Genomic DNA, 24,856 nt, shown 5'->3' with positions numbered 1-24,856 from the left:
GGGATAACAAGTGTAGGGAGGAATAGCAATCTGGATGCATGCACTGATCTAGGAAAGCTTTACACCAATGAAGTGCAAAGAGAAGAGTGGCATGGAAGGAAATGGGTAGAACTGTTGCTAAAATGTTTGTAAACCTTTTTGTATTAATGGATTACACCTATTTCAGCTCAGGAGCTGGTGATTTATCTTGGGAAACAGACTTGCTGCCACCAATCAAGGTAAGCCCTCTGTGTATAATTTGAAGAGAAAAACTAGCACATTCCGCTAAATTCTAGCAGCTGCTGAAATTTCAGATTAAACTGACGGGCAACTTCCTGCTGTTGAACCTCTTCCCAAAATTAAGAAATTTGCATCTGTAACCGAGACTTCTTTTCAGAAATTGTTTCTGCCTGATGGTAGCATTGCACTGTGATGGCCCGTCAGCCATGTGTCATCCATATTTGCTAAATTACAGAAGGTCTTTGAAATGCTAGTGTTCCATGTAGAATTGAAATTGGGTTATTAATCTTTTATTAAAATCATCTTTTTTGTTTACATAATTGTGGGGAAAAACAACGGCAAATTAAATAGATTGATAGTTGAAATTAATTCAAATAGTAAAAGATTCAAAACTCCATAAAAGCGATGAAGGAAAATTACTACATAATGGGGAAAGTATTTTTGTGTGTCGTATACCGTTGCTACTGTGCAGAAAAGAAAAATAAATAATGCATTTTATGAAGCATCAATTACTGCCATACAGTATTTCACTTACAGGGAGGCCCATCAGGACACTGGACAACCAATTGTGTTTTTTGGGTTCACTCTATCCACTATCACAGCTTAGGGATCAACAGAGAACTCGAAACACAGTGAATGTGATTCAAAGAAGATTATATTACAAAGAAAATATGCTAAGCATTTAAAGTAGACAGAAAGTAAGGATATGGGACACTTAACCCATCTGCAAGACGTTCTAGCTTGATTAAAGACTGTAGTCCGCCCCGCTCTTCCCTTTGGCCTTGCCACCTGGCAGTCAAGTAAAGTCACTCTCAGACTTTGGGACTTTAAGGGCCCAATACTACTTCTTGGATTGGTTGACTGGTCACTGCTTTGTTGCATTAGTCAGGATGCTGCTCTTCTTGATAACAAGTTCCACCACCTTTGAGCTTTGGGGTGCCTGAGTCCAGGGCGTAGCCTCCACACCATTAACAAACGGGCCCAGGCTCCTCTGGGCCCATGAATGGTGAGGCTCGGACCTACTGGTGCCGTTGTCAGAGAATACCACAGTCTATTCCAGCAGACGTGTGGTAGGTGCCCTACCCCTTGGGTGCCCCAAGGTTTGGACCTTTCTCCTTCTCCAGAATCCCAAAGCTCTTGCCCTCTCCTCCAATGTATTAGATTCTTCATTTCCACCTCAAACACCTGCAACAATAGAGCCATTTTTGCCTGCTGTGAGGGGTCAGAAAAGTGAGGCGGACACCTTTTGTGAAGGTTTTTCATAAAATGTCATTTTATTAACTTAAAAGGTTTTGAAAAATACCTCATTGTCCCTACCCCAAAGAGGATTTCGCTGCCTCTCAAAATAACTAAAGGAAATACTCTAACAACATTAATCTGTACCTCACACTGATAAATACAATAAACACCCGAAATTAATTGTAAGGACATTTCAAAATATAGCAAAACCGCAGTTATATTAAATGTATACTTCATAATTGCTTCTCCTTCTGATTTGGGTAATGTTCCCTTCCCCAGATTCAAAGCGGGCATTTTGTATCACAGTACAAAATAGGAAAGTTACGTTTTATAACACAGTTCTGGAAAAACAATGTTCTTCCTGCTCCAGCAAGTCTCTCAATGGGTCTTCCCAATAGTACCTAGAGCAATAACAAATCTGAGTTTTCCACTGATAACCAAAGGTTCAACACAACTTCTTCTTCAGAACCAAAATACTTCAACAGTTCAACCGTATCAACAAAAAAAACGTATGTCAGGATCATTCTGTAATATTTCACCAATTACTTGCATCAGCAATATTGATTTGTCAGGATGCTTTACACAACTATTCACAATTTGCTTTTGTGGTCTTGCCACTATACTTTTAACCACACCACAGTACTTCAATGACTTCCACCTGATCCACTCACCTGCCAGGTCTACAACTACAAGGCCTCTTGCCCTAGTGTACTCTCCTGTCAGGACCAATGAAACTACTGCTACTTCTTTGAGTACTTCAGTGGTATATTTAGCATTTGGGCTTTCAGCAACTTTAGTAACAACAACTTTGTAAAGTCTTTTCTGGTTTTACCAACTTCAGAGATAAAACAGGAATGACATTGATGCTGTTTATGCCACTTGTATTACAGACTATGCTTCTCTTCTCCTGAGTGTTGGGTATCAGGAGAGCAGCTCTTTTGCCACACTTGTCTCCTCGCTCTTACATAAACCAAATGCTGATGATGTTTTTTTTTATCACCCTTGCTTTTTTTGGGTCTGGGCAATGCTTGTTTGGGTATTTCTTAATTATTGCTTCCTCCTCTTGGTGACAATAGAATTTGCAATAGTTCTTAACTGCCCTATTTAGGTTGGGGCAATATTGATTGCTGTAAAGGTCTTTTTCTATCACCTTTCTTTGGCTTTGGCAATGGCGGTTTTTATCATCTTCAAAATAACAATTGCCCCCAATGTTCTTATTCTGCCACCTTAGACGGTAAGCCTTATTTTGGTATGCAAAGTTAGCCCCATTCCGTAAATTCTGTCTCTTAAAATTAGTTTGGAAATCAAAATTAGAAACTTGAGCCAGTTGGCGATTACAGAGCATTCCGGGGTCACATTCAACTAGTGAACTCACCGGGTGCTGCGTACATGTCCACTCGCTACGCTGCTCTCTCTGCTTCCCGCTCACCGGTAAGTCGCTTTCTCCTGCTCTCCGCAGTCCTCGCTGATCAGGGAAGGAGCAGTCCTCCCTCCAGAAGTGCTCCGGTGCTTGCCTGCCACCAGAGCACACTACACTTTGGGGAAAGCATTACAAATTAACGCTTCCCGATGCGCAGTCTCTGCACATGGCATCTTCAGGGGGAAAACCTTCAGTAACGACTCTTCCCGCCGTGCAATCTCTGCAGACACAATACGTGAAGGCAGAGACCCTCACAAAACTGGCATCTGCTTTCCAGCATGCAGTGGCTCTGGCGTCTCTTCTGCCTCTCAATCTCGACTGCTGTTGCGACGTGGAGTCACGAACAGTACTCCACCCTCTGCTCCTTTTGTTGCTACTACTATTACTACTGCAACAATGGTGACCATGACAACAACCCCTGACCTGCACCTGAGGGGGCTCTTTATACTTCTTAGCCCCTCTCAGGTGTGTCATTGAAATCATTAGACTGCGTCTTGCAGTCTAATGCCTCCATGTCCCTCTTCCGTATCCCAGTACTTTCGGCATTGTGCGACTTGATGACCCCAATGTTACAATTAGCTTTTTCTTTGACAATCTCCTATTCAAAATAAGTCATTAATAATGTAGGGTCTCTGGGGAAGTTCGTTAAGTTATTATCCCATTTCTTCGGCCCCGTTCTTTCCCCCTCATGTGATCCTCCTGCAGAACAGCACCCCAAGGGACAGGATCAGGAAGTGTCTGCCTATCCCAGGCAACATGGGAAGGGTCCCATGCCAGGTTTTCTGTGGGAATCACTACTGATTCACCACACTGCTCTCTTTTTTTTTGGGATAAAACATTTTTTATTGTTTTACATTATCATTGACACAACAACATGTGTGGACTAGCATGTCCTTTCAAAATTCCATCATTAACAGATCAGTTATCAATCACCCATGACATTACCCTGGGTCTTTAGTGCGATTAAATCATATCCCCCTCACTGCATACAACAGGGTCCAACAGGATCTAAGGTCCATCTTCCTCCCACCTCCCCCATATCTTAGCCGCCTTGGTAGGGCAGCCTCTGGCAGTATATACTCTGTGCTCTATAGTTGCACAAATGTTCATGTCAGATGCCCATTGCTCCATCGTTGGGGACTCCGGGGCTCCCCATTTTTGCGCTATATTGCGCTTCATCAATCCCGCTGCCGTGTTCAAGAGCAGTTTGCCCCATTTGTTAAGTGCAATCTCATCCGGAACACCCAAAATGAGAATCTTTTTTTTTGGGTCCAGTGGTATACGGCACGCCAAAACATTGCTAAGTACAGTACAGCATTCATTCCAGAAGGTACGGATTCGGGGGCATGCCCAAAGGATGTGAAAGAAGGTCCCCTCTTCTCCGCATCGGAGACAGTTCGGGTTCGAGGCTCTCTCCCACCTATATAGTATCGTCCTGGGGTAATAGACCCTGTGCAGGATCTTTAATTGGACCAGCCGAAGCCTGGAAGAAATGGCCACCTCCCTTGGGTGCATTAGTACTTGGATCCAGTCTTCTGGATCTATTACCCCTACATCCACCTCCCATTTGGCTTTCAGGGTCGTGAGTTCTGGCGTAGCAAAGGATGTAATAGCATTATATAGGATGGAGGTGCATTTGGTGGGGATGAAAGCTGGCAATATGTTGCACTCTATTGGTGTATAGTCAGGGACATTGGTGCCTGCAGGTATGTGGTTTCTTAGGGCGTGGGCCAGCTGTACATAGTGGTATCGCTCAGTGCCCTGGAGTTGTAATTTTTGCTGCATGATATCAAACGAGGCTATATCCCCCTCCTCAAGAATATCCCCGACCCTCAGAATCCCAACCCTTACCCATCGGGGCCATGGTTGGAGTTTCTTTATCTCGGGCAGGTTGCAATTTCTCCACAGGGGTTGTGCCACAGTTACGTTATGTTCCCACCCAACAAATCTGTGCGCCTGCTTCCAAACCGCAATAATATGAGTCATGGTCGTTGGTGGAAGGGGTCTCGGAAGAGTTTGGTATAGCAGTTGCCATGGGTCGGTACCGTGCATGGCCGCAATCTCGGCCTTGATGTGGGGGAGTTCCCTATCTCCATGAAGCAGGTCATTGACCACTGCCAACTGTGCAGCCCAATAATAGGTTTGGAGGCGGGGAGCTCCTATCCCACCTTCTCAGATCGATCTTTGTAGCGTGGTTAGCGCTATCCTCGGCTGGCCTCCCCCCATATTAGTTCCCGAAAGAGGGATTCAACCCGTTTAAAGTCGGAGTCTGGGATCTTTGATGGGGCATTCTGTAAGACATAGAGAAACCTTGGGATAGTCATCATCTTAAAGAGTGCAGCTCTCCCCATGGGCGTAAGAGGGAGAAGCCTCCAGTGGTGGACGTCATTGACAAAATGATCAAGGACCGGTTGGAAATTGTGTAGTATATATTCAGTCAGGTTTGTAGTCACCCAGATCCCGAAGTATCGAAAACCTTGCGGTTTCATTCGGTACGGGCATTCCTGGGGTCAACCTGCACATTGCCTTTCACTGACTGCAGTCGGTTGGCAAGGAGCTTGGCAAGAACCTTGGCTTCACTGTTAATTAATGAGATAAGCCGATAAGAGGCGCACAGTTCCGGGGGCTTATCGGGTTTGGGAATGACCACAATGGTGGCTTTACATAGGTCAGGTGGGAGGGTGCCTTGGTCGCGGGCGCCGAGAAACATCTTGTAGAGGGGGATTGCTATTTTATTCCCTCCAAGTTTTTTCCAGGCCTCGGTCGGGAATCCATTAGGGCCTGGTGTTTTCCCTGTTTGAAGTTGCGCTAGGGCTTTGGCTATTTCAGATTCAGAGAGATCCGAGTCCAGCTCCTCACGTTGTTGTGGTGTCAGTGCTGGGAGTGTTACTTCGTCTAGTAGGGTCGGGTCGAATGGTGTTGTCGGGACTCGGTAGAGTTCCGCTTAGAACTGTGCAAAAGCCTCTGCTATTTCAGCATCCGTCTGGTACCCGACACCATTCGGGGCAACAATTTCCCGGACATGACGTCTCCCCTCCTCCCTCCTCTCCAGCCAGGCCAGCATTTTGCCTGCCTTGTCCCCCAGTTCGAATATCCTCGCTCTGGTGTCCCAGTGGGCCTGCTTGGCATTATCCAGCATAATATTTCTGAGGGTCTCTGTGGTTAATTTGAGGGACCTTTGAGTCTGCGGGGTAGGGTCAACAACATGCGTGTTTTCGGCCTGGATCATTTCAGCCTCCGCCTCTTTTTGTTCGCTACCCAGGAGATGATTTCCCCACGCAGCACCGTTTTATAAGCCTCCCACACCACTACCGGGTCATCCACTGCTGGTTCGTTTATGCCGAAGTATTCATCGGACACCTCCGTGAGGTGGTCCACCAATTCTGGGAATCCAAGGTGGTAGTTGTTTAGTCTCCATGTTCTAGGGGAGGTCACGGCGTGCGTTCGTATTTCTATTATTAGGGGGGAGTGGTCTGAGATTCCACGAGGGAGGAATTCTGCGGATATCGCCCTATGTAGGTCTGTGTTCGGGACGAGGAGGTAATCGAGTCTAGAGAGGGAGCCATGGGCTCCGGAGTGGAACGAGTAACCTCTGCCTTGGGGGTGTAGCTCCCGCCACACATCTCGGAGGCCTAGGGCGGACACAAAGTTGGAGAGTTTCGTGGGAGCATCCGGGTCACGCCCTCTAAGGTGGGTACGATCCATGGTATTGCACATAACATCGTTAAAGTCTCCCCCCAGGATCCATCGATCTGGGTGGTGTTTCCCTGGGAGAGTGGTGACATCCTCCAGTAATCCCTGGCCCAGTCCGGGCGGGGAATATATTGACACAATGGCCAGTGTTTCTCCCCAGAGCGAGCCCAGGATGAGTACATAGCGACCCCGTGGGTCCAATTCCACAACTTGTGGAGAGAACGGGAGCCTCTTGTGTATAAGGATAAGGGTGCCCCTGGATCCCATTGTGTACCCCGCATGGAATGCGGCCCTGTAATTCTCTGGAAAAGGGTGCAGTGTGTTCCCGCTAGGTGCATTTCTGATAAGAGGGCCAGATCGGGAGAATGTCTATTCAACAGTTGCTTAATCAGACGTCTCTTAATCCCAGAGCCCATTCCGTTCACGTTCCAAGTGAGCAGCTTAAGGGACCTGGGGCTTTCAGGCGGTGGTGGGTGTGTTTGTGGGTGTGTCATCTAAAACTTCCTGTTGGAGGGCATGCAGGATACTTTGGTCGGGAGAGCTGCCTCCCCTTGGTGTGTCTGTCGGGAATATGGTCCCGATACGTAGTGCAGCAGGGTATAATGTGCAGAGGGTTGTATTTGGGTCGGTGTTTGGACATGCTATAGATCCGAACTAACAAATCAACATAAAAACTTTTCCTTTCACCCCTCTCCCTATACTCCACCCCAACTTGAAGTACCTGTCGCCCGAACATACAAATGCAACACACTGTCAAAGGACAGTCAACTCATCAACTAAGAACTATTCCCCAAGTAGTACTGCTATACTTATTAGAGATATAGGCGGCTCCCCTTTGAGAGATGCAACAAGGGGGGGGAGTGCCGCTGCTGGCGTGTAGAGCTCAAAAAGTGTGAGTTCCTACCGGGGGGTGGGGGGAGCCCATCTGGGAGTCGCTTCTCCTGCGCCAGCTGTTAGAGTAATTCTTGGTGGATTATTGCGTGCTGTAGGGCCGGAGGTCTTGGGTCGGCGTATCTTGAACTGCAGTGGGTCACGCTCTCCTTTTTGTGTGGGCTTGTGGCCTGGACATTACTCATTTGGTTCCGCTGCTTGTTCCGGGGCGTCCTGACCGGCCCTTTCCGGGTCCCTCCTCGGGGAGGCCCTCCTTGGCCCGTTTCGGGGTCTTCCGTTCTGTCTCCTTGGTCCCGCAGTCCAATCCCCTTCGATGTGGGTTTCCGCCCATTTCCAGGCCTCCTGTGGATCAGAAAAATGTACTGTCGTTCTCTTGTGGTAAATCTTAAGTTGCGCCGGGAAGAACAGGCCGTATTTTACATTCATGTTAGCCAGCTGTTTCTTGAGTGGTTCAAACAATTGTCTCGCTCGCTGTACTTCACGGGTATAATCAGGAAATATTGCGATTCTCGAGCCATTATATGTGATTGTCCCTCGTGAGCGCGACATCTGCAGGAGAGCGTCCCTGTCGCAGTAGTTTAGTAATCGGGCAATTATAGTTCGAGGTGGAGCCCCTGGGATCCTTTTGCCTGAGGGCATTCTATGGGCTCTTTCCACCGAAAAGAATTTTGAGAAGGGATAGGGTTCATAGAGGTCCTTAAGCCATTGTTCGAGGAATAGTTCCATGCATTGCCCCCCCTCTCCCTCCGGTAGTCCGAGGATACGCACATTGTTACGGCGAGACCTTCCCTCTCCCTCATCCACCCTTGATTCTAGGGTTTTGAGGCGGGTTATGGCTTGTGATAGCTTCCTGTTGATCCCAGTGATGTTGTCCTCGGCTTCAGAGATACAGTGTTCTGCTTCCCCGGTTCTGGCGGTTAATTTCTGCAGGTCATGGCGCAAGAAGGAAACATCCGCCGCTATGCTATCCATTTTTATCTCCATCGAGAAGCGGGAACTAGCGATCGCCGCCATCACATCACGAAGTGAAAGAGCCTCTTCTCCTGCAGGGGAGTTTGATCGCGTCGATCGGTCGGTCGGAGCTGGGGCGGTGGCGACCGCAAACTGGCCCATGCTGCTTTGAGTGGAAATTTTCTTTTGTCTGTCTTTGACCATTTTGCGGAGGTTATGAAGCTTGAGCTTGGTAGCTAAACCGGTGTGGGGTCGCCTGCAGTGTCAGTCTTGCCGGATCAAGGGTGGCAAGGATCAACAGCTCTCCCTCCTCTTACTTTTACCCTCCTCCGGTCCGCCGGGATGTGCTCTGTCTCTACTATGGATTAACTCCTTGTGTCCCGGTATCGTGTTATGGGCTTTGACATGGCGTGTTATTGAGGCGACTTCAGGCAGAGGTGACCGATGGGGGAAGCTCTCTCCCCAATGGCGGCTGTGGTGCTCCCGGACAGGGCCTTGCAGCCGGCACCCCGCGCTATTCGCTGGCCGTCCTGTCCTGATTAGTATGTATGAAGTCCCATTGCACCTGTGCGTCTTCCCAGAAAGGGGATGGCCTCCCCCAACCCCGATATCTCCTCTTCTGTGTCACAGGTCCAGCCAGGAGGATCGTTCAGCTGGGGGGGGGGGATGGGGCCCAGTTACCTGCCGTGTGTTACAGATACGTCGTCGGATCCAGTCCCGCTTTCTCCGTTTCACGGGTGTCGGGTAATGTTCTCCTTACTTAGTCCCTCTGCTCTGGGCCGCCGGCAGAGAGGAGGCCCGTAGTTGTAGCCGCTGCGGGTGCTAAACTCACGTATGGGCAGAAGAGGTGTGTGGATGGTGCACGCTCCGCCACTGTTCTCCCGGCGGGGGGTTTGGGTCGCCTACCCTCCGCCTCTTGAATCCCGTACTCGGCGCTGCCTGCGCGACTCCGGAAGGGAGTCTGTTTCGGGGACATACGCTTCCCTGCAGGGTCTCCGGTACGTGGATGTTTGTTGCTCCCCACCTCCTGTCCCTCAGATCGTGCTACGAGGGAGGTCCGTGGGAGGTGCGTCGCTTACCCTCCGCCTCTTGGATCCCGCACTCCGCGCTGCATGCGCGACCCCGGGGGGGAGTCTATTTCGGGGACATACGCCTCTCCACGGGCCTCGGGCGAGAGGATATTTGTAGCTCCCCACCTCCTGTCCCTCGGATCGAGCTTCGGGGGGAGGTTATTTGGCAGGTCCTGGTGCCTCCTCTGCTTTGCGGCCGCGTGAAGTCGCTGCTGCACTTCCAGAAGCTGGAGGGGTATCGCTCTCAGGCGGCGGCGGCCATTTTAGGTGTCTGGTCCCCAGGGTTCCGGCCCTCTGTGCTCCTCGGATTGCTCGGTTGCCCGGCCAGATGGTATCAGCAAATTTGGTCGGGCGGCGCCCGCCGCCTTACCGGTCCGATCCAAGCGGTTAGTCGGTTCGTAATCCGCCAGAATAAGGATATTTAAGTAGGATGTATTTGGTGCCTGCCGGAGCTCCACGGGCTCACGTCTGCATCGATCGCGTGCAGGCCACACCCCCCCCACACTGCTCTCTTGGCTTCCCTCTACACCCGCTTCTTGCAGACCTGTCCTTGATTTGTCCTATTGCCTCCGTCCCCTCTCATCAGCTGTTCTCGAACTCCTCTTGTCAGGTTACTTTCCACCATTTTCACTCTTTCCTTCAGCGTCCCCTCCTGCTCCTCGTTCTTATCCAGATTCTCTATTCTCTCTCTCTCTCTCTCTCTCTCTCTCTCTCTCTCTCTCTCTCTCTCTCTCTCTCTCTCTCTCTCTCGCCCTCCTCCTCCTCCAGCACCTGCTCTCATCAACCTATTCAATTCTTTCTCTCTCTTTGCTCCCCATCCCTGTTCCATACTACCTTCTGATCTTTCCAACCCCTCCATAATCCCTCTCTCCTCTCGTTCTGCACTCATCCGCCAGCTCTCTCTCATTCCAACTCCATCCTCTAACTCTCCCTTCACCTTTAGTGCTATGGAACTTTCTATACGTGAATGTGCCCCTTACGCTTGGTCCTTGAAGAGCGGAGCACAGTAGGGGTTCATGGTTTTTATCATCTTAGCTGTTGGCATTTGGTTCCCACATTGGAGCCGTGCACTAAGCCCTCACTAGGACTATTTGCGGTCTTGGTTTTCAGTTTCAGGTTGTGTTTGCTATAGGCCAGTCACACAGCTCTTGGTGCTCTGCTGCTACGTTTGCATTGCCAGGGTCTTTGGGTTCTAAGGCTCCTGACGTATTCCTGTGCGACCTCTCTGCTTGATCATTTCTTTTATGAAACCAATTGTCAATGCTGGATATTGATAGTAGTCGGTGGGACATCCAATTTGCTGCTCCTTAAGTAGATCCAATGGAAACTATTTCCTGGACAATGTCCTGTGTTCTGGTTTGTGCTTTGCGAGTAACGGTGACCACTGTGATCCTGTCCATAGAGGTAGAGCCTTCACATTGACATTTATGTTACAGACATGATTATCATAGCTCAAAGAAATCTGTAAGGGTCCTTTAGAAGTGAGCAACAGGTTTTCTGCAGGGTGAGTCTATTAAATGTATTCTGCCTGCTCAAGCCATTATGTGGGTTAGAAGGGTATTTCACCAGGTGGTAATTCAGAGATGTTCTACTCTGAGAGGGGTGTCGCCCTACTGGGCTCAGACTCCCCTTGCTGGCTACTGGATGGGATAACACTGATGAACCCTTCGCCCCTTCGCACCCACCCCATGTTTCCCCTATTATGTGGTCTTTGCCCCTTGTAGGGCCTTTTCTTATCCTGTCCCCGGGTTCAATTGACAGTTGACTTTCCTAAGGCTTGGAAACCTCTGTTTTTCTCCTATGGGGCCTTCATCAAGGAGCGGGTGGTGGCATCCAGCCCTATCGTCACCCCCATCCCATCATCCAGCCTATAACTAGGGACTTAGTCACACTACCAACCCAACACTTTCTTCATCGCCACCTTTATCCCATCCCAGACTTGTTGCAGTTTACACAGGAATACCTTTGTAAGAGGTCCCCTTCCTCCGTCCCACACTTTGACAAGTTGGGGCATCATGCCAGCTGTATAAGACTTGGTGGAAAAGGTTTAACTGTTTCAGATGAAACCTTCAACTTAACCTCTTCCTTGGGCGCACCATAGCATTTGTCCATTCTGCTTCAGCTAGTGGGCCTAGATTGCCTTCTCTTTCAATTTTAGGGTCAGCAATGAGTCTGTCGGATAACCCCACAAAAGTCAATATGTCTTAGAAAGAATGTTACCTTCAATTTTCTCGTTCAACGGTTGCCCCTCAAGAGGGCACCTATCCATATGAAAGGTCTGAGGTGTGCATTTGAAGCGCGTAGCATATTTGCATATGTTTGTAGAAATCCCTTTTATTTCAAAGTCTGATTTTAGACCCATAAGCAATATTAAGGCACCGCTTTCCAAATTCCTCAGATGTATCACTCCCTTCTCCTTCCACTCAGCACTGCCATCTCCTCCAGCCACATTAGGTAAGAGAGTCCTCTTTGCTAACACAGTGTCTCTCTGGTAAGTTTCCCCTGCTACCCTTTATGCTTAGGAATGCTCCTCCAGATAGACAATGTTTTATTTTGCAGCTGCCAAGCCTGTTCACTCTTGACCCTAATAGCCACCAATGTGCTAATATTTAAAGCTATTGTCCTATATGTCTCATCTTCCTGTTACCAGACTATTTCAGGCTTATTAATTGAAGTGATTATTCCCCTCTGTGTTTAGCTTTTTTTTATTGGTGCATCCTGTAAAAATACATTCTACGTGTCCTCCGACGGATTCCTCATCTTCAATATGATTCTGCAGCAACAGCAAACATTGGAAAGTTTTTCACCTCCAGGAGGCACACTGTGGTTTCACTGTTGAGAGCCCTCGACAGTCCTTGGCATCAGGACCAGACGTGACGTTGACTTTTGTATAAATAGACAGCACTGCACCCCCTGACCTGAGTTCCTTTTTTCTGTATGCTCAGCACGCTTATTCGGAACACTTTGCACCTAAGAGAAAACCATTTTTTTATGATGTGTTCACCTTTTTCTGTCAATATGTCGATGTTGAAGCCTTTTGGCTTCAAGCGCTGTGAAGATTGTAACATGAAAATGTCACTGATGGAGCCCCATATGGTCTGTTTGCAATGTCTCGGCTTTAGTCGCGAGATGGTCAATTGCAGCTCGTGTCAGTCGATGACACCGAAGGCGCTGAAGGACAGTCAGTCAAGATTGATGTTGTTCATCCTCAATCTCTGGAGTGCTACTCCAGACCTTCAGAGGGAAAGGAAACTGAATTGGCCGATCGATCTCCCGAACAAACTAAAAGCGATTGAGAAAACATAGGAGTTTACACTCCCAGAGTAATTATCATCACTCATCTTAATCCTTTTTGAAAAAGAAGAGGAGAAGACGGAAGTCGAAGACACGTGTAAGGTTCCTGCCTAAATCCGCCCTGCAAAGAAATGGGAACATTTTCGTGCGATGTCAACATTTTCAGAGTCGAAGGCAAAAAAGAGTTCAGAGCTCCCTGCGCCTGACAAAGCCAGCAGCGACTCTCATGAAAGACTCCCCTTGTGCGCTTGAAAAGCCTGGGGACGTAGTCCACGCTGAAGAAATAAAAAAATTCTCTTCAGCGCCTTTCTCAAAAGTTCCTTTGTCTTCAAGTGGGGGATCCTGTGACTTCGAGATATGTTTCGAGGTCCAAGTCCAGGAAAGACTTCATGTCTTCCTCTCAGAGGATATTCAATGAGGACGGAGACCAAGTTCTATTTGGATTGGAACTCTTCAACCTTACCAGACCTCCTAATGAATTCTTCTTGTAGGAGGCAATGATCCACGATTTGGCCACTGACCTCCAGGTAGCTAGTGGGTTATACAGTTCTCCTGTGATAGATTTGTATCACCAAGACCCCCATGCTCACCCTAATCGTTCCTATAAGTCAGTAATGGGGAAAGTTACTGAAATCCTTGGTTGGTGCCCCTAATCAAAAATATCACAGAATATGATCTAACAGACATTTTAGATAAGGGACCACAAAAGCAACCGTTTCTTGTTTATCATGCGTCTTTAAAGGCCCCTTTGATGGAGCTATGGCTAAAGCCCTGCACGGCACCAGCAGTGAGAGGTGACCTTGCCAAGAAGGACAGGGCAGTGTCCTCGGAGCCTGGCTTCCTCTCAAGGCACCCAAGCCCAGACAGTCTGGTAGCCCAGACAGCCTCTTCGAGGGCTAAATCAGCAGCCTACCCTTCCCTGTCTCTGGACAGAGACAACAAAAAAGTCAATGCTTTGGCAAAAACGTTTTTGCGTAGGGAAAAGAAGTGGTCAGTGCTTCATGTGCATTGGATGAATACACCCATACTCTGTGGGCTGTCATTGAGCAAGCAGCAGAAGCTATTCTGGATGGCGAGAAAAGGGAGAGGTTCCTTAAAATTATCACAGATGGTAAGAAGGCTATGTGTAGGGGCCTTAAGTCTGGTCTAGATACCTTTTTTTGTATTGGTCATTTATTATGCACATATACACGTGTGCCTCAAGGTGCAACATGGCAAGAGCCGGGGGGGAGGGGCGATCCTACTAGGCCTTGTACAGTTGGATTGTGCAAGTGCAGGTTATTTAATCCCGAGATTGTTTTTAAGCGCAGATAAAGGATTTGAACCTGTGTTGCTCAGCGGGGTCTTGCTTCCAAGACCCATGCATTGCCACAGAGCTATCCTCCCTCCTTTGATTGTTTAGGCAGAGCAATGGTCATTAGCTCAGTGCTAAAGCTCTTTTCATGGCTCACAAACTCTGGTTTCATGCCAGATGTTCAAGCTAGACGGCTTGATATGCCTTTAAACGTGTTCACTCTTTTCAGCCCCAAGGTCGATGATGGACTGGAAAAATTGCAGGTTTGGAAGGCAGCTGCCAAATCCTTTAGAGCCGCAGTTTTCCAAAGGATAACTCAGTCTGGACCCCAACATGGAAAACCAGACCTTTTCGCTACTATGGCTCCTTTGGCCAAAAAAGGAAGATGTCAACCCCCAGCAAGGCAATGGCGATTTGCTAAACCCTAAAGGGATGGGGAAGGAAAGACTGTGCAGGCCGTCATCGCTTCTGTCCCATTTGGCTCAGCAGCAACAGCAAAACCTTCTTAAATAGCACTAGCATACCACTACAGTGAGAGGACATCTGAAACAGCATTCCGGTTTATGGTACAGCATTACTACGGATGCGTAGGTTAGAAAGGTAGTCTCACAAGAGTACTGTCTACCTTTTATCAGACGTCCCTCCTACCTGTCGACCCCCAAACATTTGCCCTAGCCTCCGGATCCTCTTCTGCAGCAAAAGATTGATATTCTGTTGGAGAAATGCATAATGGAGTCAGTGGCTCTAACGAAGAGGAACCAGGGTTGGTACTTCCTAGTACCAAAGAAGGACGGAGTTCTGCGACCCATCTTGGACCTGAGGCACTTGAACAAGTTTCTCAGAAAAGACGAATTCAAGACGGTAACACTTTCGCATACCCTCCAGGCATTACGACTGGCTGAACGGGCCCGCTATCAGGAGCAGATGACACCTTCACAAATGCTCCAGTTTATCAGAGCAGTCCTGAACTCCACCATGGGAAAAAGGCTCCACCACCCCCCCACCCCCGAGGTCAGAGCGCGGAACATCCAGCAGATGTTCACCAGATTTCAAAACGCCCATACTCTGCCGGCGTTGGACTTAGTGTTGATGGGTTTCATGGCATGCAGCATTTTTCTGGTTTCAGAGGCCAGTCTGAGAATGAGATCACTCCAGTGGGGTCTTGCCGGGTCAGGAGGAGGACGCGGACACTATGAGGACATTTCCAATATGGGTTTATTAAATCTTAGGAATAAGACCCATTTTTCCCTAATACTGTGGGTGTTCCCTATCTATACGAATAACTAAAATACTAGTCAGTCGTGAAGAAATGGTCAAATGAAAAGTCTGCTGTCCAAAACTCTAACCCTAACTTACCCTACAAATAATCTAACAAACTTAGGTCAGGAGAATGACTCCTTTCTCCCGCTGGTGTACTGGTTTTGCCTTTTCCCCTTCCTTTGTGGGCTGTCCTCCACAAGTCTTTTCTTGAACTTGGATTGGTCCTTTCATCCAGGCTATTGGGCCTTATAAAAGTCTTAAAATATGTCCTCTCTTGGATGGGGTATCTCTTTGGGATTACTAATGTTCCCCCTTTGTAACTTGTGGTATCTACTGTGTACCTTTTATCTCATAGGCTTCTGTTGCCTAGATTGCATGGTATTTTCTCTCTTCCCATGGAAGTGTTACTGCAGAGTTAATGTACTTATTCCCTGGTGTGTTCGTGGTTCTCTTTCTTAGATTATTATAGTTCAAGTTCATCAGTTTTGTATTCAGCGTTTCGTCAATCCTACTGCGATGAGTTTCTCTAAATTTTATGTTCATGCTTTTGTCAATTTCACTAGGACGAGTTTCTTTCCATCCATAACGAGTCCCCTGTGGCCTCCTGTCGCTCTGGACCATTCTCTTCCTTCCCCTTCTTTGTTGGCTCACTCTCACCGGCGTCCTTTATTCGTTCCGCTCGACGTCCCGGTATTCCTTCTACTACCAGGAAAAGTTGCTGTACTCTCAACCGGGTGGTGTTTGCGTCGTTCCTCGGGCAGCCTGCCCCCCACAGAGTCGCTGTGGTCACGCCACCACCGGTACCTGGGATCTTCTTCTCTCTGCCTGCACACGCTGATTTTTCAGGATTTGTTTCTCACGTTCTGAGTAGATCTGAACTCCGTGGGCTAAGCTGATTTGCTCGGCTCCGCCTCAATGAGGTGTTACGCATACAGAGGGCCTCCCCTGCTGGCATATGTGTTCCTCTTGTTCACCCTTATTCAGCATGTCCTCTCTCTTCAACCTCCTCATCGCAGTTAGTTGGAGGCTTTTTCTCAAAGCGGCAGAGCCTTTCTCTTGATGAATAGGACACACTTTATTCTCTTTTTCAGCCAATGTTCTAAAAGTGTTTGTTCTTTGCATATGAGATCGTCCCATGAATGCCATCACAGGGAGTGGCTTAGGGAGTTCCTCAGTAGAACAGGAGTCCTTGTCCCCCAAGGGGGAGTCTCTCCTATGGAGGACCCACTTGCCCAGACTCCTATGGTAGGATCTTGTGGAGCAGGCTCACCTCCCTAGCCTTAGAGGGGAGGATCCCCTTTGGGGAGATGTGACGAATTCCCTTGATTTGTCACAATCATGGACCTTCCACAAGTCCCAAGCAGGGTCTCACAGGACCGCCTGCTGTAGTCCAGAAAAGATAACTTAATGATAGACAAACCTTTTGGCAACCTTTGCCGGAAGTAACTATAGTTATGGATGCTTCACTGAAAGGCTTGGGCGCGCACCTGAACAAGCTTGCAGTGAGTGGACTGTGCTCCCCAGCAGAGATGAAATTCCACCTAAACCTCTTGGAGCTGAGGGCGATCAGACTGGCGCTGATGACCCTGTTGCCCTCGATGCAGGGGAAATTAGTCCTGATCGTGGCGGACACTACAGTGGCCATGCACTATCACAACAAGAGAGGAGGCATGGGGTCACTACCAATGTGCAGGGAGGCAATACTACCCTAGTTTTGGGCATTAAAAAAACGAATCTTCTTTTCCGCAATTCAGCTGGCCAGAAAGGGAACACAACTACGGATACCCTGAGCGGGCAGGGCTCACTCTTCTGTGGATTGGAGCTGTGCCAGGAAGTCCTTAAAGAAATCATCACTCTCTGGGGAACCCCTCCTGTGGATCTCCTTGCATCCAGCTCCAGTATGAATTGCGAGCTGTAATGCTCCAGGGAATTTCCACTCATATTTTGTATAAGTTGCAGTGTTCCAGATTTCCCTTTTTCGTTTGTGTCTTGTCTGGGTTTGCGTGGTTGCTCTAAAAAAGAAGATAAAGAACACTAGACTTAAAAAGAGCTGGAAGGCATTTTGTGAAAATGGGTGGCACAATTAACAACACGAATGGCGCATAAGTGGGTCTCAGATACTGGCGTAACAACTCCTCCCCTACCCTGCTGACAGTGTAATGGCCCTATCCCTATGCCTATCCCTTACCTTCACCCTTTCTCCAATGCACCCCTCCTCTTTCCGCCAGTGGTCTTCCTTCCCCCTGATGTAGTTTGGGATCTGTCTGTCCTGTGGAAGGTGTCCTGGAGGTATTTGGGCCCATGATAGATGTGCACTCTGTTTTCACAGGCACTGAATCTGGTTGCTGATTTCACCCAGTAGGATATGAACGGTGTCCTATGGCTTTGGTCTTTCGGGAATAAGGACTGTATTCCTTTGCAGAATCCAGGACATCTGCTCCCCAACACCAGATCATCTGGGAGATTCAGGATTACAATTACTCTGATTTTCCAGACTGTGCCCCCACATGTGGATTGGGACCCTTGCTGTGGTGTAAATCATCCAATCCCTGTGAATACAGCAAGTAGCCATGTTCTTCTGTGCACAGGAGCTGGGTGGGGATAGCCACTCCAGCCATATATCGTTTTGTTCTGCCTAAGTCTAACAAGGCCCAGGCCGTCTCCCTCTGGATGTGTACCGGCACCCAGAAGGTTTCTTCCTGCAGGTTACCATGGGTATGTAGTTGTTGAAGGTGGAAGCGTAACTTTTCAGTTCTTCTCTTGCCCCTTCCTTGTAGTATTGGTTACACCCTGGAGCTCAGTTCTAACCCCTGGTGCCTGGGGAGTGGGCATAGATCTTCAATGGGCCCCCTCAACCCTCAGACCAGTGTGAGGGGGTCAGAAATGTGAGGCAGACAACTTTTTGATGATTACGCAAAATATGCAATTTTATTTAATGAAATATTTTATGAACCCCTCGCTATCCCTACTCTGAGGATTTCCCTGCCAATTAAAACTAAAGGAAAACACTCTTAACACAGGATATGTTGCCCTCACACTTAAACATCAAATACATAAAGAAATTAATTTATGGCAATTCATAATAACATCAACAATGATATTCACCGTTTTCTTTGGTAACCTGGGTGAATTCCCCTTCCCCAGGTTTTAAGGTAAATTCAGTTCCGATCTTCAACAAAAAGAAACAAGGAAAACTGGGTTCCTCAATACAGTCTTAATTCAGTTCTTGGCTCCTTCAATGTCAAGACACAGTTCTGTTAACCAAAGTTCAAACAGAAAAGCTTCTTTTGCTAAAACAACGACTTTACACTTCATCAAATAGCATCAATATTATTTCCAGTCAAGATGATTTGCCAAAACTTCTAGTTATCCAAGAAGAAATACCACAGTTCTTTTAAGGTTAAGGTAAACACAACTTCTGGTGATAATGAAACACAGTTTTGTAACTTTGTCAGGATGTCTTCACAGCACTTCTACTTTCCTCTTAGCAACTTTCAACTACGGGTAACTTCTGCAAGATTTCACCATGAGGGTTTAGTCTTTTACCTGAAAGTATTCCACCTTCAATTGTGCTACTGAAGTATCAAATCTACTGAAAACCAAATACACCACCACAGAATCAGTATCTCGTAACTTTAAACAGTGTTCAGATATGACCAGATTCACTTTGTTACTTCAACACCTTCAAGTAAGCAAGGCACTCTTCCTCTGAATATTATCTTTCCAAAGGCGCAGCCTCTTGGCCACTCGTGTCTGTCTGCAGCAAAAGACAACCCAAAAGTGCCTTTCGGGGACACTTCTCTCTTCTTCCTATTGACTTTGGCAATGTAGGTTGTATCAACTTTAAAGACAGTGTACAAGTAGCAGGTTTCCCTTCCCCACCCTTACCTTTATCTTACTGTATGCTGCTAGCTCAGATAATTACCCAGAAGCTTTGTTGCCACTCTCTCGGCTTCAGGTAATGCTTGCACACTCTTGGCCTGGGCAATGCTGATGTTCTATTTAGTTCACAGTAATGCTTGCACCATTCTTCGACTCAGGGAAAGGTTGGTTTCACTCTTAATTGGGGCAACACTTTGTTCGCTCTTGGCTTGGGCAATGCTTTCCCTTTATAACTTGGAATGACAATGTTTAAACACTTATCTTCTATTGTTAGGTTTGTTTAACAGATTTAATACAGATTCAGAGGTCACTCTTCCTCCCTGAATCTTTATTAGGTGCATGCAACCATTCCTTTAGGTGTTTTCACAAGATTACATTTCAACAATAACGTTTCACTGCCTTTCTTTCTTACACAAGTGAAAGAGTGAATGTTTGCTTATTCCCGAGTGCTACATTTCAAGTAGTCCATTGTTAAACAATCAACCGTTGTTTTAAAATCCCTTTGGCTCATACATGAGTGCTTGTATTTCTTGATACTGTTGCTGGCAGTGCTCGCGCAAGGAATCAGAATGCTCGGTTAGACTCACCGGCTTCTGTATTCCTTCCTTCACGTGCAGCAGGACTTTTTGCTTCAATTTGGAGTTATGCCCTTCCCGAAGGCGTTTCCAGTCTGGCCATGTAATTAAGGAGCCCCTCTCTCTCCTGAGACGCACGGCTTCACAGCACCTTGTGGCCATAGTCTCTGCCATGATTCCTGCTGCACAATCTCTGCAATTAGGTTCACATGGGGGAAAAGCAGTCTTTCTTCACGCCTTCCGCTGCACATCTTCTGCACTTCAGAGTTTGGGGGAACAAAACCCTCATAGAACAAGCAGGTGAAATATGCTGAATCAAAGTTCTGGCCTCCCTTTGGTTCTCCCACTTCTGCCTGGATTGCCAACAATGTGCATCCTTCTTCCTGCTTCTGCTACAGGCACCCTGCTTCTGCTACACGCACTCCAGCCACAGTTTCCAGCTCCTTCTAATGGCCTGCAACGGAGGGGGCTTTTTAAATCTCTCAGCTTCCCTCAGGTGTGGGCTACGAGGCCTAATAGCCTGGCTACTGCTGCAACATTGCTCTTCAGGCCTCTTCCTCCTCCCAGCAAAATTACACTTTCTGACTTCTACTGTTTGGCAAAAAGCCATTAAAAGTGTGAGATGGCTGGTAAAGTTAGACACAGGGGTTTCTAGGTCTTCCTGACTTGTTCCCCCTCACCCCCCTCGTGTGATAATCATGCAGAACACCACCACCAGGATCAGGAAGCATCTGTCCTTTCATATCCACATGAGAAGGGTCCCAGGCCAGGTTTATGGGGAGATTAATTGCTGATTCATCACACCAGATACAGCAACAGCATTTCCTCTGCTTTGCCTTTACTTTTCTCTAAGAGGGAGACGTCCAAGTCCTCTTTTCCAGCCATTGCTTTAAGAGAAGTGCCCTAAGTTATTCTATGTCCTCCCGAGAGGGCCCTTCCTCCTCCTCAGATAAATCGTACTGTGCCTGGTAGAGTGATCCAGGCTTCATCTCGCCTGGTGTGTTTCCCCTAGAGTGGTCTTTCTCTGAGGTTATTGAGTCATTTCGGGTCTCGGATGGATCTCCTAATTGCAAGCTTTCAACCTCCTACTGGGTCCTTCCCCCAGATATTCCCTAGAGAGGGTCCTCCCAACTTATCAGACTCTATCAAATCGACCATCAGTAACTCAGTCAGAGGAATCAGATGGTGCAGCCCTGGGTATTTCCTTTCTTCTTGATCCAGCATGCTCCCATTCCTGAGGAGGCCAGGTTATTTGTTCCAAGCCAGGCTCTCTTGATGGATCATGCGTAACGAGGGGCTAGCCGTTCTCATCATTCTTCTCAGAATTCTGCCCATGGACATAGGGCTTGTTGGTGGTGGCATTGGCCCTCTAGCGCACCCATGCCACTGCAATAACCCGCTATCATTGCCTCTTCCTTGACAGCATGCCCTGCACCAAGCCTTTTGTGAAATCCAATAGGTCCTCTTTCCAGGAACATGTTGCGCCCTCATTGATGGAGCTAGAATCCCACTTTGGGCCCCAAGCATCCTCTGAGGTTTTCTCCCTCTCTGGGGTTTGCTCAGCGAACCACAGGATATCTGACCAGAACCAGCTGACTATCTCCCCTTTTGAAGCTGTATTAAAGTGGGGAGGAGTTGATCAGCAAGTCCCAGATGGTACTATGGTGCTTGGCAGGGATGACCACAGTAAATAACTGCTGGGATGACATTGCGTTTTATTTCAGCTGGAGTGAAATACCCAAAGCTGTTCATCAGCAGGTCTACCCTAAGATATGTCCACACCATGCTTTTCTCATTCACAGGGAACTAGTAGTTGTATGTGCTGTGAACTTCTATACCATTTTCCCATAGGGGTCTTCGAAAGGGCGGGCATGGAAGACCGGACTCTGGATTCTGTTCTTCTGACAGTACCCTTCTGGGCTCATCTAGAACTGGCTTCTGCTCTTGTGCCTCTATCTTCTCACTTCTCTCTTCAAGTAGGTGCTTTCTCCCTTCTGTATAGTCTCTCTGCATCAGGGCCTGATTGATCCCACAATGACACCACATGTCACAGTTGGCCTTAATAACTTGCATAGTCCCCAGGAACAATCAAGGGTTTTTAATTTTGGATTTTCAAAAACGTCTTAATGGGAATCGACAGTTAATGTGAGAACATGGAGATTGTTCGATGTAACGATAGGTAGATTGTTCAATGAGGCACACTGGGCTGGAAAAAGTGGGTGGGGAATTACACTAATGGGAATCCTGCGCTCCTCTCCCATGGCTTTTCCCCTCCCTTGTCCAGGCGGCCCTAAATTCCAGATTTCCCTACTAGTGATTGGTAACAGCTAATATCTGAGGCTATGACCATGGGGGTTGAGGCCCTAAGACCCTCGCCTGAGGAGCCGATACCGGAAGTACATCTAATAAGTTACTCTGAACTGGAAGTGCATTGCCAAACGTGCTTTGTTTAGGGTGGGAGGTGGTAATAATGTGCCTGAAGGCCTAGACTAGATGTTCTTGGTGTTTCGATAGTTATGTGGTTGCTAACATATAAAGGGAATGCTTCTGGATGTCGGGTCAGTTCGGAGGGAGCATGTTAATGGACAGGGTGCTGTCTGTCTTGCATTTAAACTAATAAATCGCCTTTTTGTTTCTAACATCACTGAAAATGAGAATGCGAGTTTAATTACTCAGACAGTTTGACGCTGCGAGTCTGACCTGTTGTGCGATGTTCGTGCATTACTATATTTGCGGGTGACCTCCTCTCAAATGCCCCAAATGCACAACTGAAAGAGGTAAGTAGTCTGGTTAAAAACTCCAAGGGGTAATTGGGAGGAGGATGCCCGTAAGTGGTGTGCTGGCATGGGCCTTTAAGGGACACCACAGCATTTATCATGATGGTTAAACAGGGGAATTTGTTTCGGGGTTATGCCAATAAGGGGTGCTAAGTCTGGGTTGTGTATTTCATTGTAGCTCTTCTTTTTGCCTGTTCCATCACTGTGGTATTGACAGTCATATGTTTTACCTACCCCCAAAAAGATCTGGCAAAATATTGGCACTGTATTATAGTTAGGGCTGGTCTTTAGGCTCATTGGTGTATTCTGGTTTCTGGTCTGGTAAAGGCCTCTTTAAAAGGGCCCATTTCTGTATACCGGTATTTCTGTTATAGTTGGGGAATAAACTGGGTGTCTAAACTGGGAGAAACAGGAAAAGGGATTGGCAACAACAAATCGCCCGAAAACGAAATAGCAAAAGTTGAGTGAACACTCAGCAGAGTCTGTATAAAATGCCCTACCTTCTCAGGACCACAAAGGAGTGGTGTTAAAGGCATGGTCTAGTAAAACATTTTATTTAAAAAATAGATAGGCAACATAAAAAAAAATACTAGCATTCTCTTTTTTAAAACTTCCTATGTAAAATTTTGAGCTATTCAAGCTCAAAATTCGCAAAAGCAAGGACATGGGCACATCCATTTTGTGAAATGGATGCCCTCCTGTGCTGGCTTTTGCTTTTGCGGCACTAATGAAGGAAAAGCCAGCCAGCTGTAGTAAACAAAAGCTACCGCTGGGTGGTTTTCCCTTCTTTAGTGCTGTACGCGGAGGACGGGGACCGGAGACCAGAGCAGGAAAGCTGCAGCTGAATCTCGGTAAGTGCTATTTATTTTTAAAAAGAATAAGCACGGGGAGCTCAAGAGCCCCAAATGGGAAAGCAGATTTAGGCAGAAACAACGCGGCATTGCGGAAAACAACCGCGTTGTTTCTGCCTGAATCTGCTTTCCCATTTGGGGCTCTCGGGCTACCCACGGGGAACCCGAAAGCCCCAAATGGGAAAGCAAATTTAGGCAGAAACAACGCAGCATTGCGGAAAACAACCGCGTTGTTTCTGCCTGAATCTGCTTTCCCATTTGGGGCTCTCGGACTCCCCACGGGGATCCCGAGAGCCCCAAATGGGAAAGCAGATTTAGGCAGAAACAACGCAGCATTTAGCATTTCCCATTTGGGGCTCTCGGGCTCCCCATGGGGAGCCCGAGAGCCCCAAATGGGAAATCAGCTGTAGGCAGAAACACTACGCGGCATGTAAACACAACCGTGTTGTGTTTCTGCCTGCTGTGGCTTTCACTTTGGGTCTCCGGTGCTCCCCTGGGAGCACCGGAGACCCAAAGTGATAGCCACAGCAGGCAGAAACACAACACGGTTGTGCTGGAAAACGCTGCGGTTTTTCTTTCCGAGTTTCTCAGGCTCTTCCGAGCCGGAGGAGCCTGAGAAACTTGGAAAGAAAAACCGCAGCGTTTTCCAACACAATAACGTTGTATTTATGTTTGCTGTCGCTTCAAAAGCGACCGCAAACATAAATACAACGTTTTTAAAGCTGCGGTTTTATTTCTAAGTTTTCCGGGCTCCTCCAGCCCGGAAAACTTAGCAAAAAAACGCAGCTAGTGCTTATTTTAAAAAATAAATAAATAGCACTTACCGAGATTCAGCTGCAGCTTTCCTGCTCTGGTCTCCGGTCCCCGTCCTCCGTGTACAGCACTAATGAAGGGAAAGCCACCCAGCGGTAGCTTTTGTTTACTACAGCTGGCTGGCTTTTCCTTCATTAGTGCCGCAAAAGCCAGCACAGGAGGGCATCCATTTCACAAAATGGATGCGCCCATGTGCTTGCTTTTGCGAATTTTGAGCTTGAATAGCTCAAAATTTTACATAGGAAGTTTTAAAAAAGAGAATGCTAGTATTTTTTTTATGTTGCCTATCTATTTTTTAAATACATTTTTTTACTAGACCATGCCTTTAAGAGTGTGGTAGATGGGTGACTGCCTACTGGGAGCGTCTGGTGATAAAGCAAGGAACAGAAGCAGGTGGACACCCTAGCTAATTTTATGTATACCCATTTAAACAGTGCTATTTGAGGAATCTGAGGGCGTCACTTATTTCCCCAATACATCCTCCAGGTGGCCAGGGAAAGGCAGTCCCTTTTTGCTTCCTGACCCTGGGCGTGGATATGCGAGGGAGGATCACCTGGTTGGAGGAGACTTGGGGAGTGGGGATGAGGCATCCTTGGGTCAGATGCAGTACCCCCATTCCCCTTTTGT

At 47.6% G+C, this 24,856-nt stretch overlaps 1 protein-coding gene across 2 annotated transcripts in view; it reads left to right on the top strand.

Moving 5' to 3' along the window:
• PGAP1 (post-GPI attachment to proteins inositol deacylase 1) overlaps positions 1 to 24,856 on the top strand; it is a 1,466,013-nt gene that overhangs the window by 503,265 nt on the left and 937,892 nt on the right. For both annotated transcript variants that reach the window (XM_069615724.1, XM_069615725.1), the window contains one exon: positions 167 to 218. In XM_069615724.1, coding sequence (XP_069471825.1) covers positions 167 to 218 — 52 coding nt within the window. The remainder of the gene's footprint in view (positions 1 to 166; positions 219 to 24,856) is intronic.

Source organism: Ambystoma mexicanum, chromosome 9, assembly GCF_040938575.1.
Source record: "Ambystoma mexicanum isolate Mex_15411 chromosome 9, UKY_AmexF1_1, whole genome shotgun sequence".
Classification (NCBI taxonomy): domain Eukaryota; kingdom Metazoa; phylum Chordata; class Amphibia; order Caudata; family Ambystomatidae; genus Ambystoma; species Ambystoma mexicanum.
Note: the sequence above shows the minus strand (reverse complement) of the source record. Positions and strands in the feature narration are given on the sequence as shown.